The sequence below is a fragment of the Protopterus annectens genome, chromosome 2.part0, assembly GCF_019279795.1.
Source record: "Protopterus annectens isolate FY-2018-M chromosome 2.part0, PAN1.0, whole genome shotgun sequence".
NCBI classification, from domain to species: Eukaryota; Metazoa; Chordata; order Ceratodontiformes; family Protopteridae; genus Protopterus; species Protopterus annectens.
Genome location: NC_056728.1, coordinates 1,141,798,013 through 1,141,815,176, shown reverse-complemented (window position 1 = coordinate 1,141,815,176; position 17,164 = coordinate 1,141,798,013). Strand labels below are relative to the sequence as shown.

At 43.9% G+C, this 17,164-nt stretch overlaps 1 protein-coding gene across 1 annotated transcript in view; it reads right to left on the bottom strand.

Annotated features, from left to right (window-relative positions):
- Window positions 1–17,164, bottom strand: part of B4GALT1 (beta-1,4-galactosyltransferase 1) — a 363,239-nt gene that overhangs the window by 74,665 nt on the left and 271,410 nt on the right. The window contains exon 5 of the mRNA XM_044061332.1: window positions 13,968–14,072. Within this exon, the coding sequence (XP_043917267.1) occupies window positions 13,968–14,072 (105 nt within the window). The remainder of the gene's footprint in view (window positions 1–13,967; window positions 14,073–17,164) is intronic.

The window sequence follows — 17,164 nt, the reverse complement described above, 5'->3', positions numbered from 1 at the left end:
TGCTGTGGAACTTTTTGAATAGCTCCCATGTCCATAAGAGCAGCAATCTGTTTTTGTGCCTCTGCCCATTGGTTTTGTGGCAGGCCTGGCATACCCTTTGATTTTGGAAGCGTGTGGAAGTGGAACCTGTAACCCTGAGAAACAATATTCAGCACCCATTGGTCCTGGGTGATCATGTGCCAATTTTTTGAGAAAAGTGCTAGCTTTCCCCCTAGGGGTGCTGTCGAAAGGGAAGTGCTTGGCATTTGTAGAAGGAAGTCATTGGGACTGTTTCCTATAAGGTTGTGATTTATCTTCCCCTCCTTTGGGGGCTGAAGCACCCCATTGTTTAGGTCTGTAGGAGCCTTGGGGCTGAGATCTGCCTCTTGGGCGTCTGTATCTGCCTCTTTGTGGCCTGTCTGCCACTGGAAAGGACCAATTTTTTGAAGGCCAGTTTCTGCTAAATCTAGGTGGTTGAACCTGTAAGAAATCTTTCACCGTCTGCATTGATTTTGCTTTATCCTCCATTTTCTTTAACACCTCTTCTGCCTTAACACCAAACAAAGTATCATGCTGTAGTGCAGCATCCAATAAGTTTACTTTAACATGATTAGGTAAACTTTGTTCTTTCAACCAAGCATGCCTTCGAATAACAGAGCCTGTAACTGCGGCTCTACAAGAAGCCACTAATGAATCAAAACCACATTGCAGAGTATGCTTTCCCACTTGTTCAACTGCATGCAATAAATCCTGCATTTCCTTACTGTCAGGACTTTCTGAATTTGAAACCATTTTCTGTTTTAACAATGACATGAGGTACTGTTGATATTTAAGCATGTGAACTGGCAGTTTAAAGCCCTTACAGCTAAAGTAGCAGAAGTGTAAACTTTTTTCCCCCATCTGTCCAGTGCTCGGGAATGCCTATCCGAGGGGACAGGATTTTAAGCAGTGGAAGCCTTAACCCCTTTAGGACCCTGAGAAATTGTTTCTGGGTCTGCAGCGGGGTTTTTGTAAAGAAATTTATGAGAGCCAGGGACCCTGTAGTACCTGTCTGGCTTGACTGGTGCAGGGGGTAAAGAATCGGGGAACAGACTAGATTCGGAATAAACATCATCCACAATATCAAGCACAGGGGGGATAGCGAGCGGCCTGTGCTGAGGCAATAAAAGAAAGTCTCTGAGCCTTTTCTTGGATTCTGAATAATCCTGGATCTCCCAATGGAAATGTTCCCTCATGGTGTGCAGGGTTTCCCCAAAATAATAATCCTCAGGCGGGGAGGCTAAAGGTACAGACTCTTCTGCATCAGAGCCCTCATAGGGTGGGAGAGAATATCCCTGATCAGAAGAGGAATCAGAGGAAATGGAAACGTGGTCAGAGGAATCATAGTCAGTGTCTTGCCTAGGCCTTTTGTCAGGAGGGGGATGGGAACCCCTGATTAAAGTAATTAGGTCTTCGGCCATTTTAAGCATCTGTTTCTTTGGCATGGATGACTGTTCTGGAGAATGCTGTACTTGTTTCCTTGTCTTTAATGGTGTTTTTGACTTTGCCTCTGCTGCTGTAGTAGGCTTAATTGTAAGCTGTGAAGGTCTGAAAACACCCTCAGAAGCCGGTGCCTGCTCAGCGGCTCCGGACCCATGTGAGGGAATAGTTTCCGTAGGCCCAATACCTTGAGTTTCCACAGGCCTCGGTTTCTCCACGTGGCTGTCGGTTACGGCCTGTGGCTCTGAGGTAGCAGGTGTCAATGGCTGCGAAAGTGCCTCACTGAGAACTGGCGAATGGCCTAGAAGAGGCTTTGTCATCGGTTTTGGACCTCGGATGCCTGTCCTTTTCTTTATCTTTGCGTTTTTTATATATTCCGGTCGTCGGTTGTTCCGACGGCATTATGTAATTAAACCTTTGGCCAAAATAACGTAAAGCAAAATAGTGCGTTTATTGAATCTAGATCAAAACCGACAACTGGCAACGTCGTGGTCAGGGCCTACGCAAGGAATACAGTAAGAGTGAAAGTCCTTATGAGGTATTTGCTTCCCATAAGAAATACAATTATTAACTTTTACTGACATAGGTCTGGAGCAAGAAAAAGTTTCCCCAATGGGGTACTTAGCTTTATTGAAGACTTCGGTTCTGAAACTCAATTTTGAAAATCTCAGGAGTCGGCCGACCGGCACATGCGAACTGCTTTTGCTTCGGGCACCGTGCGGCAAGAAAGACTGGAGAAAATGGCATTGGTTGCATCTTTTATATCCCTTGCGCACTGACGTCAGGGAAGAGGCGACAGCAACCGACGCCGGACCAAGACTTTGGAACTCGGGCAGACTGCGGGTCACCTGCCAGCAGGATAACCCAAGTGTAATGACTGCAACAGTAAAACACGATGAACATCTTCTCTTTTCTCACAAATTGGTCGAGTCTGCTGAGATCCAAAATGGGTCTCCAGTCCTGTTTTCTTTGGAACCAAAAAGAACCTGGAGTAAGTTCTGAATCCTGTCTGGTCTGCTGGGACTGGCTGGATGACTCTTTTTCTAGCAATCGGCGTACCTCTATTGCTGCTTGTCCAAAATGACTAGGTGGAACGTCTGGGATTTTTTTGACGGGAAGGGGCTGGGTGGAGAATGGTATGAAATACCCTCTGGAAATGATACTTTGTACCAAACTGTCATTTGTTATATTTAGCCAGGCTTTGGGATACAAAGATAAGCGACCCCCGACTGCCTCCAGCGTAGGACAGGCGGGCTTCTCTTCAGGAGCGCTGGTAGGATTGACCAGAGAAGTTATCTCTGTCACCCTGGTGCTGCGGACCCCCTCTGCCATGAGGGTGGTGTCTTCCATTGAAACCCCCTCCTCCACGTGCGTCTTGAAAGGCTCCTTGGGCTTTCCGGAACCATATCTTTCCTCCCCTCTGACCTTCGGGAAAGGGTCGAGTAGGGGTGGAAAAATGGACTCAGACGGCAGACAGAGTCTTTCCTTCTTGCTCACACCTGGTTAAAGTGTCCTTCACTTTTGGCTCAAACAAGGATGAGCCATCAAATGGGGTATTAGTAAAGGAAGACTTGAAGGGTTCTGCGAAGGAGCAGAGTCGCATCCAGGCATGCCTACGGAGAGCGATTCTTGTACCTGCGGCTCTACTCGAACCATCAGCTGCTTATATGAGACGCATGGACAAGATGACTATCGAATTGAGGATAGAGAGCTAAGTGGCAATCTTATCGGATACACTCGAAGCTACAGCACACTGAAGAGCATCTCCCAACTCCTTAAGGAGCTCTCTCTGCAGTCTGGTAAAATGTGACAAGTAGTTCAGTGATCTGAGTGAGAAAGTCGCTGAACTGAACATGCGTTTCCCATACCTATTCATGATCCTAGACTCTCTATTAGGAGGATGGATAGATGAGGAAGTCTCAGACATTTTCTTTTTGGTGGCTGCCACTACCACCATGGCATCAACAGGGACTCCCTTGGTCAAAAAGGACTTATCCACAGGGGCTGAAATAAACTTATTAGGCCTCCGAAGAACAGGTTCCATAGATTCTGTAAACCAAGCCCTACGAGAGAGCAGATCCATAAGCTCATCGTAGGGCAGAGATACCAAAGAGGTGGAAGGATGAGACCCAAGCGCCTTCAAGAGCACAGACTCGTCCTCAGTAGGGCTCTTGGACTGCCAATCACCCCTCTGCCAAAGGATTTCAAGAATCTCCGCAAAGGAGATGTCCTCAGAGGGGGATCTGGGGGACCCTTCTTATTCATCCAGGTCGGTGCCCGAAGTGATAGACTCCTGGGGGGAGTCCAAATGCCTACTCTTGCATAATCTCTTCCTGGGAACCTCTTCAGGGGGAACTTCTGGAGAGGTCTCAGAAGAGCAGGGAGCGCCCTGTGGGGCTACCCGAGTCTCTGGGTCTCTATGCTTGGGAGGACCGGAAAAGACACAGGCATTTTAGGGGAAGAAGAGATCAGACCTTGAGATGAGGAAGTCTTGGGAATCACTCGCCTCATGGCATCGAAAGCACCTTGGCTCCGATGAGGAGTCGTCGATGGCTCTGATGGAGCTGCAATGTCCTCCTGCACCAAAGCCATGGGCTCAGAGCCAGAGGTAGGAGCTGAGCTCACCCAAGCAGAGGCCACGAGAGGAAGAGTTGGCACTGATAGGTCGGTGCGGCTATCCTCCCCGGACCAGACCAGAGAGCGTCGGCTCCTAGAGTCCCCGCTCGACGCCAAGAACGTCCGAGCAGATGGAGCCGATGACACTTGAGCAGGTGTTGGCTCCAAGGGATCCACGATCATAAGGTTAGCCTCCTCTGGCTCCGAAGGTCTGATATGGCTCAGAGGAGGAGCAGACAAATTCAAGGGTAGTGGTCTTCGGCTCCGACGGTTGTCTCCGAGCCGACAATTTAACTAGGCCTGGTGCCTTCAAGAGTTTCTGAACCAGCCGCTCCATATCCAGAAAAGATAAGCTGACAGAGGACCTGGAAGAGTGGACAGATGGAGCAGACTGGAACAATATGGAAGGAGGTTTTTCGGTAACCGGTTCCAAAGCCATGCCCCGGTTCCGAAAAGAGTAGACTGTCGGCTCCGAGGGCAGTGGAGCCGAAGTCACCACAATTTCTGACCACTTTCCTTTCTTGGATCTAGAATCAGTGGAGGACTTAGGAGATTTGGATGATTTACTGGCTCCATCCTGGTCAGACAATGCCTCAGAAAAGGGGTGCTTAATGATATCCCTATCAATCAATTTCCTCTTCCTTTCAGCTAACACTCTTGTGGAAAAGGAATGACATATGTTGCAAGACTCTTGCAGATGTACCTCACCCAAGCAGTAGACACACTGCACATATGCATCTGTGACTGACTTTGGATGCTTGTCCTTAACTTCAGACATTACACAACTCAAGCACACTGATTAACTAAGAGCTGTTTTAAACTAAGTAACTCACACAAACATACACACAGCCCAAAAAGGGGCACTAACAACTAATAACTACAAACAGTAATTAGAGATCCAAAACGATAGTCCCAAAGGGGATCACTGACTAATCACTAATCTTAAGGCCAAAAGGCCGAAGGCAAGATAGAATACCGAGGAAAGGGGGTAAAAACACAGGAAAAAAAAGTACTATTTACCAACTAGTATATCTGCTACTATGAATAGAACAAAGTACATAAAAAAGTGAAAATATAACTTGCTGAAAGTTGAAAAACTCCCAATAACGTCTCGAGTCAAGATGGAAACCAAGAGATCCATGCCGTGGCAAACTAGATCTGAGGTAATTCCAGTAGTGCATCATGGGATATAAGGGGTGGGGTCTCGAGCTACTGGAGAACTTTGAGCTTACTAGTCGGCTGTGTCGGAGGCTCCGAACGTATCAGTGATGAATGAACGGCGAGACTGAACAACTTCACATTGTACTTTTACTGCAGGGTCCTTGACGATAACTAAGCAAAATAATTTCTATTTTTCAGACAGGTTATTTGGGTCAGTACTCCCACAAAATATATAACAAAGTTTAAATGTATGAAGCACTGCAAGTACATGAAAAGACAAAGTGGAGCAATTTTGAAGTGAGACGTGTGCATAATCAGCTTGCTGTGACTGCAAGAAAATACAAGGTGCACAACAAGCTGATTTTCTCAAAAAATTCAAACACGTTGATCTGTTAACTCCACGCTGAAGAATAAGTCGAGAAGGTAACTGACAAAGTTCAGGTACTTTTTCAACTTATTTTTTAACAGTGGAGGTAAAATATGAGTATAAATTTATCTGCATTTGTGGTAGGCACTCGGGAGTAACAGCATACAATTCCTAGCACCTGAAATAGTGCTCGGATACAAGCACAGAGGTACCATGCGATGGCACTTGGGAGTTAATCTTTGTGAATAATACTAACCTTAAAATTCCTACAGCACATGAATGTGGGATGCAAGCAGCTACTTATGTCTTGCCTCAAGCTGTACATCCTGCTTGGAAATACTGAAGTAATGCAGAATCGATTGGTAAACAATTGCAAGCAATTAATATGACAAAAAACCCTGCTTTTACAAATTTTTTTTTACCAGTTAACAGTTCTTCCACGCATACCCACATTCCAAAATAAAACAGAGTAGTAACATCAGGGCTAGTTTTAAGCCCCCTAAACAGCATCGGTAGCATGCATCCAACGTCCCCAATAAGAGAATGCAACACCAGTCATTTGTGCCAGACTTCCATGTGCTGTAGGAATTTTAAAAGTTAATTTTTTTCACTGAAGTTTTATTATTTTATTAGGAAAAGGTGATTACAAGTACTAAGATGGGCTCTGATTTGCATTTTTTAAGCCCAAATTTTGTAGACATTATCTTTAAGGACAAAAGTCTGCAGTACAGGAGTCTCTCAGCAACAGCTAGTAGCATGGCTGCAAATGTGGGAATGGTGTTAGTATTTTAGTTGCATGGCTGAGGTAAGGTAGGTGGATGTCAGAAGCTTAAACAATGACTTTTTTGTACTATCCCAGCATATGCAAGTGTTGCGGAGGTGCTGTGATACTTTGGTGCTTTTGTGGTGCTATTTATTGACCACAGGTGGAATAGGTAGACCAGACTTCAATTCTAAGTACTTTTTAACTAGTGGAATCAGTGTATACATTAGAAAATGGAGACTGCTGATAAGAGGTAGCTGCCACATCCCCTTAGAGAACACTGTGCTAACAGGCTGGTTAAGGATGAAGCTAAAGCAGGGAGGGACTCCATAGTGTCAAGCAGCATTTTCCAACTGATGTTTACAGTGGATAGATGAGGGGCGACTGAGGACTTAAGTGCAGAGGTACAGAAGTACAGCAGGGAAGTACAAGCTACTACTTATAGCTTATAATATCAAAACAACAAAAAAACAGCAAATTTTTTCCCCAAGGAAGAAAAAAAACACAACTTAAACACAAATATAAGTGGGGGGCTTCGCCCCCGACACCCCCACACCCCCCTACTTAAATATGCCAACTCCGATATCGCACCATAGTGGAGGAAATGGCTAAGTCCCGAAGACGGCCCACCAAATGTTTTCCCTGGGAAAAAATTTAATGTTCCGTGACTTCGCTATTTTGCCATTTCGACAGTTATCGGATCGACTAAATAGCATTCGCTAATTTAGTCCATTCGATACTGTCATATAGACCCAAAAAATCAAATATGGAGACTTAGAAGTTAACGCTTGAAGTTCTGAAATTCTTCTAGCAAATGTAAGTGCAACTAGAAAGACAGTTTTCCAGGTAAGGAATTTAAGATCACATTTAGCTATTGGTTCAAAGGGAGAATGAATTAAGGCTTGCAGTTCCAAATTTAAACCCCATGGTGGAGTAAGGTCTTTAAAAGCATGTCTTAGGAGGAGACTGCCTCTCAAAAAGTTTTTTGCACAGCTTAGAAAAAGCCAGTAAAGAATTTTGAAATCCAACATGAAAGTTAGAGATTGCTCCAAGTTGGACTTATAGTTGCGTTAGCATTTCCATTAAATACACTCGCCAAAAACTCCAGAACCAACTGAACTGGAGCTGAGAAGAGATCAATTTAATTTTGCTCTGCCCAACAAACGCATCTTCTCCATTTACTCCTGTAGAGTTTCCTAGTAGAAGGTTTATGGGAAGATAAAAGTATGCAACAGACAGGGGAAGATGGCATTGGTTGTCTGGATATTAAAGGAATTGGAGAAACCACAGTGTTAGTTTGAGATATCCGTGTGAACCATGCCTGTCAGGTGGGATTGAAGATCTGGAGTTGGATCCAGAGATATCCGTGTGAACCATGCCTGTCAGGTGGGATTGAAGATCTGGAGTTGGATCCAGAATCCAAGGTGGATACTGTAGATGAGCCCAAAGGAAAGGAAACCAAATCCGTCGAGGCTAGTAAGGTGCAAGGAGGATGAGTTTGCTCTTCAACCGGGTTTTCTGTAGGAATTTGGGAACGAGAGGAGTCACAGGGTAAGCATAGAGAAGACCAGGGGGACAATCATGGAGTATAGCATCCCTTGGTGATTCTCCCAATGGGGGGATTAGTTCAAAAAAGTTGCTGCATTTGTTGTTTAAGGGACAGGCAAAAAGATCGCAGCATGGCTGGCTCCACTTGACTGGAAATCATATCTAGTCAGTTGTTGACAGACTACTCGTGAGGCACCAAGATGGATCTGTTCAGTTTGTCTGCTATCACTTTGGACTTCCCAAGCATATGTGTTGCTATTAGAAAGCAGTTGGAAGATATTGCCCATTGCCACACTCTAAGGGCTTCTTGAAACAAGGGATAAGATCGGATTCCTCCCCATTTGCTGATGTACCAAACTACTAACATGCTGTCTGGATTACAACTGTTCCGAGAGGGTGTGCGTCTTGGAATGCCTGCCATGCCAAAATCACCCCTCTCACCTCCAAGTTCATCTCGTTGGCAGTCCAAGTCCCTTGGACTGTTTGTCCTAGAAAATACCACTCCCTCACTCAATCTGGGAAGTGTCCATGGTCACTATGGCCTTCGGCTGACTAAGGATGAAAGGACAGCCTTGCAATACATGTTATGACTGCATCCACCAGCAAAGGTATCTTTTGCATACTTGAGTTATTCAAAAACAAAAAAGCACACTAAAAACTTAGAAGAAAAGCAAAGGCAGTTCATGGACTCTATTGGCAGCGAGTTTAGGTTAAAAAAGCGAACCTAAGGTGTTGAAAAGTCACACAATCTTTTATTTACTGAAAAAAAATATCTGATTAGCGCTTTCGTTTAAACCATATGTTAAACTTCATCATGAAGTTTAACATATGGTTTAAATAAAAGCGCTAACCGGATATTTTATTTCAGTAAATAAAAAATTTTGTGTGACTTTTCAACATACTCGAGTTATTCTTACCTTCAATGACATGGGTTGAGAAAGCATTGACCACTACACTGCTAGTATCCATTGTAGAATTATCATGTGGAATCTCACTAAAGGAATTAAAATTGCTGCTGACAGTGACCCCAGGGCTTGCAGAATCAATCGATCAAACTGAAATTCTGGTACTGCAAATTATTTTCCTGATCTGCATCCTGTTTGCACTTTTGAAACAGAAGAGAAGCTACCATAGATACAGTGTTGAACAAGGCCCCTATAAATTCTAATGTTTGGCTCAGTTAAGAAGCTTGCAATTTATGGTTATTCCGAGATGTAAACAAGTCTGTAGCACCTGATCGCTTGCTTCCATCAGTTGAAGCCTGGTCAGTAATGAGCCAGTCGTCTAGATATAGAAACAATCTCTGCAGTCTAAAGTGAGCTGTTACTACTGCTATACATTTGGTGAACACCCTGGAGGCTGTGATAAGGATAAAGGGCAGCGCTCGGAACTGATGGTGACTGGCTCCCAGACGGAAGCATAGGTACCTTCTGGAATGTCTGTTCATTTTTATGTGGTAGTAGGAATCCTGAAGGTCTGTTGAGCACATCCAGCCATCCTTGTCCAGAAAGGGCAGAATGGACTGAACCTGCCACCATCCAGAACTGTGTGTGTTAAACTGACTTATTCAATATACTGAGATCCAAAATTGGTCTATAGCCCAGTTTTTTTTTGGCACTAAAAAATCTTGAGTAAGTTCCAGATTCTATTTGGTCTGGTGGGACTTCTTATATCATTCTTTTTCTTAGCAGTGTTTGGATTTCTAGTGCTGCTGTTTTCCTCTGATTGGATGGAACATCGGGAAATTTTCCTAACAATGGAGGAGGTAGGGAAAAGGGAATTGTATAACCTCTGTAAACAAATTTCTGCACCCAGTTGTCTTTGGTTATATCTAGTCAGGCACTCTGGCACAGATGTGACCCCTGACTACCTCCAGAGGTGGGCAATCAGGCCTTCTTTCAGGAGTGCTGAAAGGGCCTGTCGGAAGAGGAATCTCTAGACCCTTTTGCAGGCCTCCTCTGCCACAGGGGCATCGCCGTCCATTATAGCTCCTCCCCTCTGCCTCAGGGGGAACTACCTCCATGTGTGTCGTAGAAAGGACCCTGGCACTTTCTGAACCACATTTTGCAACCTCATCGATTCCTGGAAAAGGTCCTTGGAGGGGTCGGAAAATGCATGCCACCGCAGACAGGGTCTTTCAGTCTTTCTCACACCTTGGAGTGTGTGTCCATCACTGTGGTGCCAAACAAAAGTGCCATCAAAAGGAGCATTGACAATTGAGGACTAGAAGGGTTCCGCAAAATCACACAGGTGCATCCAGGCATGCCTCCTGATGGAAATACCTGAACCTGCTGGGCCCTTGAGGTGTCTTCTGCAATGTGCAAGATGAGCCTCATGGATGAATTGGACTTAGCTTGTAGGGTAGCCAACTGACAGACTACTGAAGATTGAGCCTCAGCAGTTTTGATTCCAGAAAGACTTTAATAGCTCTTTAATCAAATCTCTGAAAACTCGTAAAATGTACCAGATAGTTTGGCAATCTGAGTGCAAAACTCTCTGAAGCATAAACACGCTTTCCAAATCTGTCAATCGCCTTAGATCCTCTGTTAGGAGGATGGACAGTGGAAAGTGATTCAGCAAGTTCCTTTTTTGTAGCTACCACCATGATCATGGCATCTACTGGCACCCCAAAATTCTTTTCGTAGTGGTGGAGCCAGAATCCAGTCTGGTCTCTTGGGGATTAGCTCAACTGAATCAGGTTCCTTCCACGCCTGCCTAGAGGGCAAATCAACAAGCTCATTGAGTAACCTAGTAGGTAGATGGGCCAGCTCCAAAGGCCTCCAGAAATACTGAATCCTTCAGAGAAGGGTCTTGTGAAAATCAGCCACCCTTCTGCTTAATGATCTCAAGAATGTCTTCAAATGAGACGTAATTGGGTGGTGATTTTGGGAACACCTCTTCATCAAAATCAGTATCCTCTGTGAATGACTCTTTAGGAGTGTCCAAGTGACTCCTTTTGCACTTTCTCTTCCTAGGAGCTTCCTTGGTGGGAGGGACTGGTGAAGTATCAAAAAAGATCCTGCTGCTTCCCCTTCATCGAAATCTCTACCCTCCATGACCGATTCTGCTGGAGAACTCGGGTGTTTCCTCTTGTACAATCTCTTACAGGGTGGTTCCTCAGGGGGAAGATCCGAGGAGGACTTGAAGAGAGGGGACCCTCCAAAAAGGGTGTCTTGCTGCTTTCGTGTCTGCTGCGACAGTGTAGCAGATTGTGACAACTGCAGGCCAGAGGATACATAGATGTCACACTCTGACAGAAATGGGTCCAGCTGTGAGCCGGCAGAGGGCAGGGGCTCTCTCCATAATCTGGAAGGCAGGCCCACCTGAAGAGGGATGGGAGCTCAGAACAGAGAAAGACAACCTCAGAAATGGGGTCACACCCTGCTCTGATGAGCACACCTCCAGAGTAGGAGCCACGAAAGGGCTCAAAACAGCCAGAGCACCAGGAACCGTAGACGGTGCCATGGAAAAATCAGAGCCAATCCAGGGATCCCTGAGCTGGCAGCCAAGTCATGGTCCTGTGGGTGGGTCGGCTCAGACATAGTCGCTTCTGGAGACAAGGTGAGGTCTAACATCGGCAATGAAGTAGTTGGCACCGGGAACAAAGAAGTCGAGGGCTCCAAGACCTGTGGAGAGGTTGAAGGAGGAACATAAGTGGGAGTCCTTGGAGAGTAAACCTCGGCTCTAGATGGGAGAGGGGTCTTAGATGAGGCAGGAAGACCTCTGGCCGCCAAGAGCTGATCCACTAATTTGACTACATCAAGCTCTGAAAGACTCCTGGTGGAACGGACGGACACTTCTGAGGAAGAATCTAGTTTTTCAATGAATGGGCTTAATTGCTGACCCAAGAAGGGGTCTCTTGATGGGGAATACCTAGTCCTGGGTATACGTCCGACATGTGGCACCGTGGTCGGTTGACATTTTGCTGGGGAGGAAGCAAATGGTAAGGGGGAAAACTATTGTTGGTGTCGTAGTGATTTCTGTGGGTTCAATGGTCATTGGTACTGTGGGGGAAGTTACAGGCTTTGGTGCCAGAACAGCAGTGGGTGTTGATTTTGGCATCTTAGGCCTCAGGTCTGAGGGATGAGTTGGGAACTGGCCCTTAGTAGATTTAGGCTCATGAGTTTTGGGAGATGTCGGAACACAGTGACTACTTTTCTTTGACTCTTTTTTTTGGGAGACTTAGACATCTCCGTCTCAAAGTCTCGCTAAAAGGGAATTTTAACAAACCCTTGTGGATAAGTTTGCTGCGGCTCTCTGCAAGGGTTCAAGCACTGAAACCCTTGCAGAGTTCACACGGTGGTTGAATTTCTAAATGTGGCACCCCCAAACAATACACACAAAAGATGTACATCTGAACTGGGCATCTTTCTGCCACATTCATCGCACTGCTTGAAACCAGTAGTCACTTTATGCTTCTCTGCTATCTTTCAAAAGATACCCTAGAAGGCAGGCGTGCACGAGCGCACACAAACACACACAAACACACACACACACACACACACACACACACACACACACACACACACACACACACACACAGACACACAAACACAGACACACAAACACACACAAACACACACAAACACACACACACAAACACACAAACACACACACACACACACACAAACACGTAACAACGGAAAAAGAGTAAAAAAATTATTTTTTTTAAATAAAAGTTGTACCAACAACAATAGAGAAAAATACCCGCGAAAGGTATATGGAAGAAAAGGGAATACAGACGATGGTATTTAAAAGACTTACCAGAGGTAAGAGGGGAAGGGAGGGGCCTATACCAACGATGGTAAGTCAAATATTTTACCTGACAAGGTAGAAAGGGAAGACGAAGCACTCGCACTCAAAAAAAACAGAGCAGTAACAACAAATACCAAGTAACAAGTCAAGAGCTAGTGAGAAATTTTTATGTAGCTATACTTACCTATATATATCTATCTATCTATATATAGATATATATACATATATATATATATATATATATATATATATATATATATATATACATACACATATATATGCATACATACATACACACATATACACACACACACGAAAAAAGTTAGCACATAGCTGAGAGCACAGCAGACGCGTCCTAAATTCTACGCAGCAAATGAGATCTGAGGGGAAGGAAAGAGGCATTATGGCTAGCCTTGGCTTGAGAGTTTCTGGCTGGTGCAAACTTGATATAACCGTTGTCAGTTCAGATTGCTGGAACAGAGACCCAACAGTCAAGAATGAATGAAGATTGATATCAGATCTTATTTTTATGGTCAATTAAGGCAAGGGAGTTAAATCCCTTGCAAATCTCATAGTTAGAGTCGAGATGAGAACACCCTAAACAGTATACACACACTGAATGAGCATCCAAATTGTGAATTTAGTGGTCACAGGCCACCCATTTTTTAAACCTTAAAGGTTTATCAGACATTTTAATTAGAAGTAGAAAGTAATAAAGGAATAAGGAAGAAAGACTTTTTGGAAATTACCAACAATGGAAAAGAAAGAGTACTATCAAGTACTAAAAAGGAGACAGAATACCAGCGATGGTAAAGGAGAGTATACTACTATAACTATACAAGAGGCTAAAAGGAGAAAAAGAGATGAAGGTATGACAACTTAATAATAACCAAGAGAAAAGCTAAACTCTCAAAAATTCTAACAATTCATTTGAGAGTTTTATGACCTATGTCTAAATGCTTTAGCAGCAAAAGAAATTTGAGTTATGCAAGATGACTAGGGCATTGTGGGTAAAGGCAGGAACTCAAAAGCATCAGTGTTCTACGATCTGGAAGAAGTGGCTGAGCCGGATCCAATCCCCAACAGTTCAAGGATGAATAAAAATAACATCAGATTACATTTTAAAGTGCAACCTCGATAATTGAAGAATTATCAAAAAAATAAAAAAAAGATGCTAAATGCCACTGCAAATCTTTCTGTTCGAATCAGACAGTATGCTTAAATACAATAAATTACCTTAACATACTTGCAACACGTACTCTACTTGATTAAAAAGCAATTAACATAAAAAAATTGTACCTCTCTGGATTATCGGCATTTTTGTCATCTCGATCATGACGAATCATTCTGCATCTTCCAAGTAAACCATCAGGGCGAGATATTTCCATTCCTCTAATAGTTACCCTGCAGAAAAAGGAAAATATTAAAAAGTAATCTTGGATACCTCAGACTTCATAACCAGATTTACAGAAGAATGAATCTGCATAAAATCCCTTTATGGTCAGAAATTGAAGCACTAATATTCCTTAAGAATTCAACTGCTTGATACAACTTAATGACATTCTTCCTCCAAAGAGCCAGACATGGATGCCATTTAGGATGATTTTGTTTTCTGCCAAAGGTTCTTCTCCAGCAAAGTACTCAGTTTCTAAACAGCAACATTTTTGCTCAGGTTGTTCTGTCCATTCGGATGGAATGAATCAAAGTAAAGCTGTGTGACAAACTCACCATTAGAATAGATGTTGAAGTAAGGAGATCATTACGTTAGTCAACATCTATATAACGGAATTTTGGCAACAGGATGATATATGTCCAGTACAGAATTCAAAGCAGTACTGACAGCCCTTCCATGGTACCAGGTTAGCACCAGTATCAAGGGTGTAAGCTAAAACACAGCTGTAAAGTGGAACATAATCCACTCATCTCTGGTTTATTCACTTTTTGTTGCAGGAAAGTCACAAAGTTGCAGCTATTACTCCATCCTGAAAATGTAAGGGAGAAAGGAAGTTGGAATAGTTATGAGGACTTTCAACTGGAATGAGGGAGAACCTGAACTCTGCCACAGAACACACAAACAGCAAAGCTCATCGAAAAACCTATGACAAAAGAGGGAGATTATCACCCACCCAAACAACTACATACAAATAAAAGGCATTTTTCCAGCCAATGAAAGAGTGACACGTAGGACTGTTAAAACAGCAGGATTATATTTTCTCTCTCTCATTTGTTTTTTTGGAGTACAGAGCAACAAGGGAGGAGCTGGTCGAGAGGTCTTACTGCAGCAGTGAATCCTCTACTGTTTTGATGAGTTCTACAAACTGCACTACTTTCACTGTAGGACTCAAACTGCACTCATACTCCAAAAACAGAATACTGTATGGCTTGAAGGAAGCCTCGACTCCACCTAGACTCTATGGTGCATCTTGTGTTAACATTGTTCAGGGCCTAACGGTCAAATACCTGCAGTCCCAATTTCTTTTCAAATAGGAGACTTCTCTCACCAAGGATGCCGGGGAGGAGGGTTGTTTAGTGGTTTACATGAATACAGCATCAAGTCAAAAGCAACCAGAATATGACTACCAGTTTGGGCACCTGTAATAGCTGACAGTGAATGATGGCAGTGAGCAGCTACTGCCATCTCACCCATTCTGATGTGAGGGAGAGAGCTCTGACTCACTAGATGGGTGATACTTAGTGGGAGAAGTATCTAACCCATGAAACTCGTCAATTTTCAGCCCACACTTACGTGCAAGCTGCACTGTGAAACAAAGGAAACTTGGCATGTAAGGCATGCTTCTCCTCAGACAGCAGTTATAGTGGAGCCCAGACAAGCTGCCATAGCGGAGGAGGTACTCTGCCAGGGGGTGAAGGTATTTCATCCTATGAATCAAGTTATTCCACTCTCTACCAGCCAACTCTCACCATAAGTGGATGACCTCATTGGGAAATTCTGGGCAAGAATAAATGGGTCATAAGACACTTGCCTTGCATGGGAATTCCTGGATCCTGCCACTACAGAACCAATGGACCAAATGGGTGCAGACAAAGCAGCCAGTTGGCTTGGTTCTGCAAGGGGGGTGCAAAAAGGACAATGCCTGTTTCACTTGAAATACTGAATTTTAGTTGCCACTGCATGCTTACTGCCAGTACCTGCTACTCTGACTGTGCTATTTGCTCCGTTGGAAAGCAGACACATGGACACATTAGACATAATTTTGGGAGTCTATAGTTTTTAACAACCACTAGTAAGTCACCAGAGAAGAACCTGATAACCTCCTTGGTCAGGTCCCTCTGAATATGTGTTATGTGGGCAAGACAGTTCAGGTCTCAGAGTGTGAAGGTCAACGAAGCATACTCCATTTCCTAAAACTGTCTGAATGCTCAAGACTCCATATAAGACAGAGGGGCAGAACAACTCTCCTTGGACAGTTCCTTTATAGTGGCTGCCGCTACTACCATGGCACGTAATGGTGGACCCTTGCTCTAAAGCTTTCTGTCCTTCGAGGCTACCAAAATCTTATCTTTTTTTGGGGACAGATTCCATTACATTAGGGGAACCTTCACAGCCCACTAAGCCTAAAGGCATCAGCGGATGGTACCACACTGACCACAAATGAGCCAATATGAAAGGCCTTAAGGAACACAAATTTGTATGGTGAAGGAGCTTTGGAGGACCAACACACCCACAGGAACTGGATCCGAGGGACGGACCAGTATCAGAGATATCAATGGCCCTGTACCAAGAGCACCCAAAGGGGATGACATCAGGAGAACTCCTAGTTGGATTTGGGTTGTCAAGAATATTTACATCATTCAATCGATGTCCATGATGGTGAGGCTTCAATGCCACTGACAGAGATCTGGTTTATCACCGTTCTTGCAAAACTGAGGAGTGGAGTCTAGAACGCACTGGAGCTGGGGGAAAATCTTGGATGAGATGAGGTGAGGAAGACTGGACTCAAGTGGCTGGTGGATCCGACTTACTCGGAGTTTCAGGTGCAGGACCCAAAAAATCTCAGAGCCAGAAACTTTACTCTGTTTTTTTCTGCTCTCTTCTCCTCATATTATTTCTAGCCCTTCTTTGGACTTTTCTTTCTACATATCCATCTTCTTATCAGGGAAACTGAAGCTGGTCTAGAAGCATTAGAGATGAAAGCTTGATAAGCAGACCATTGTCTGAGGGAGAAGCAAGCTTTTTAGAATTAACTTATTTTTGTGGTCCTGAAAAGCCCTCGCCTAAAAAGCACAAATGTCAGTTTCAATCAGTGTGGGCAGCACCCAAACACGCACTTAACGAGTGCATGTCTTTTAGTAGAATTTTTATGCCCAGAGGCCATGCACTTCTAAGACCCTGGATTTTGTCAGACGTTAACAGGAAACAACTAAAATACAAAAATATTAATTATGTAAATAATTTAGTACTTCTACGAATCATTACTACTTAAAAACTACTTATCTAACTAAAGTAATATTGTATAACTTAAGAAAAACACACA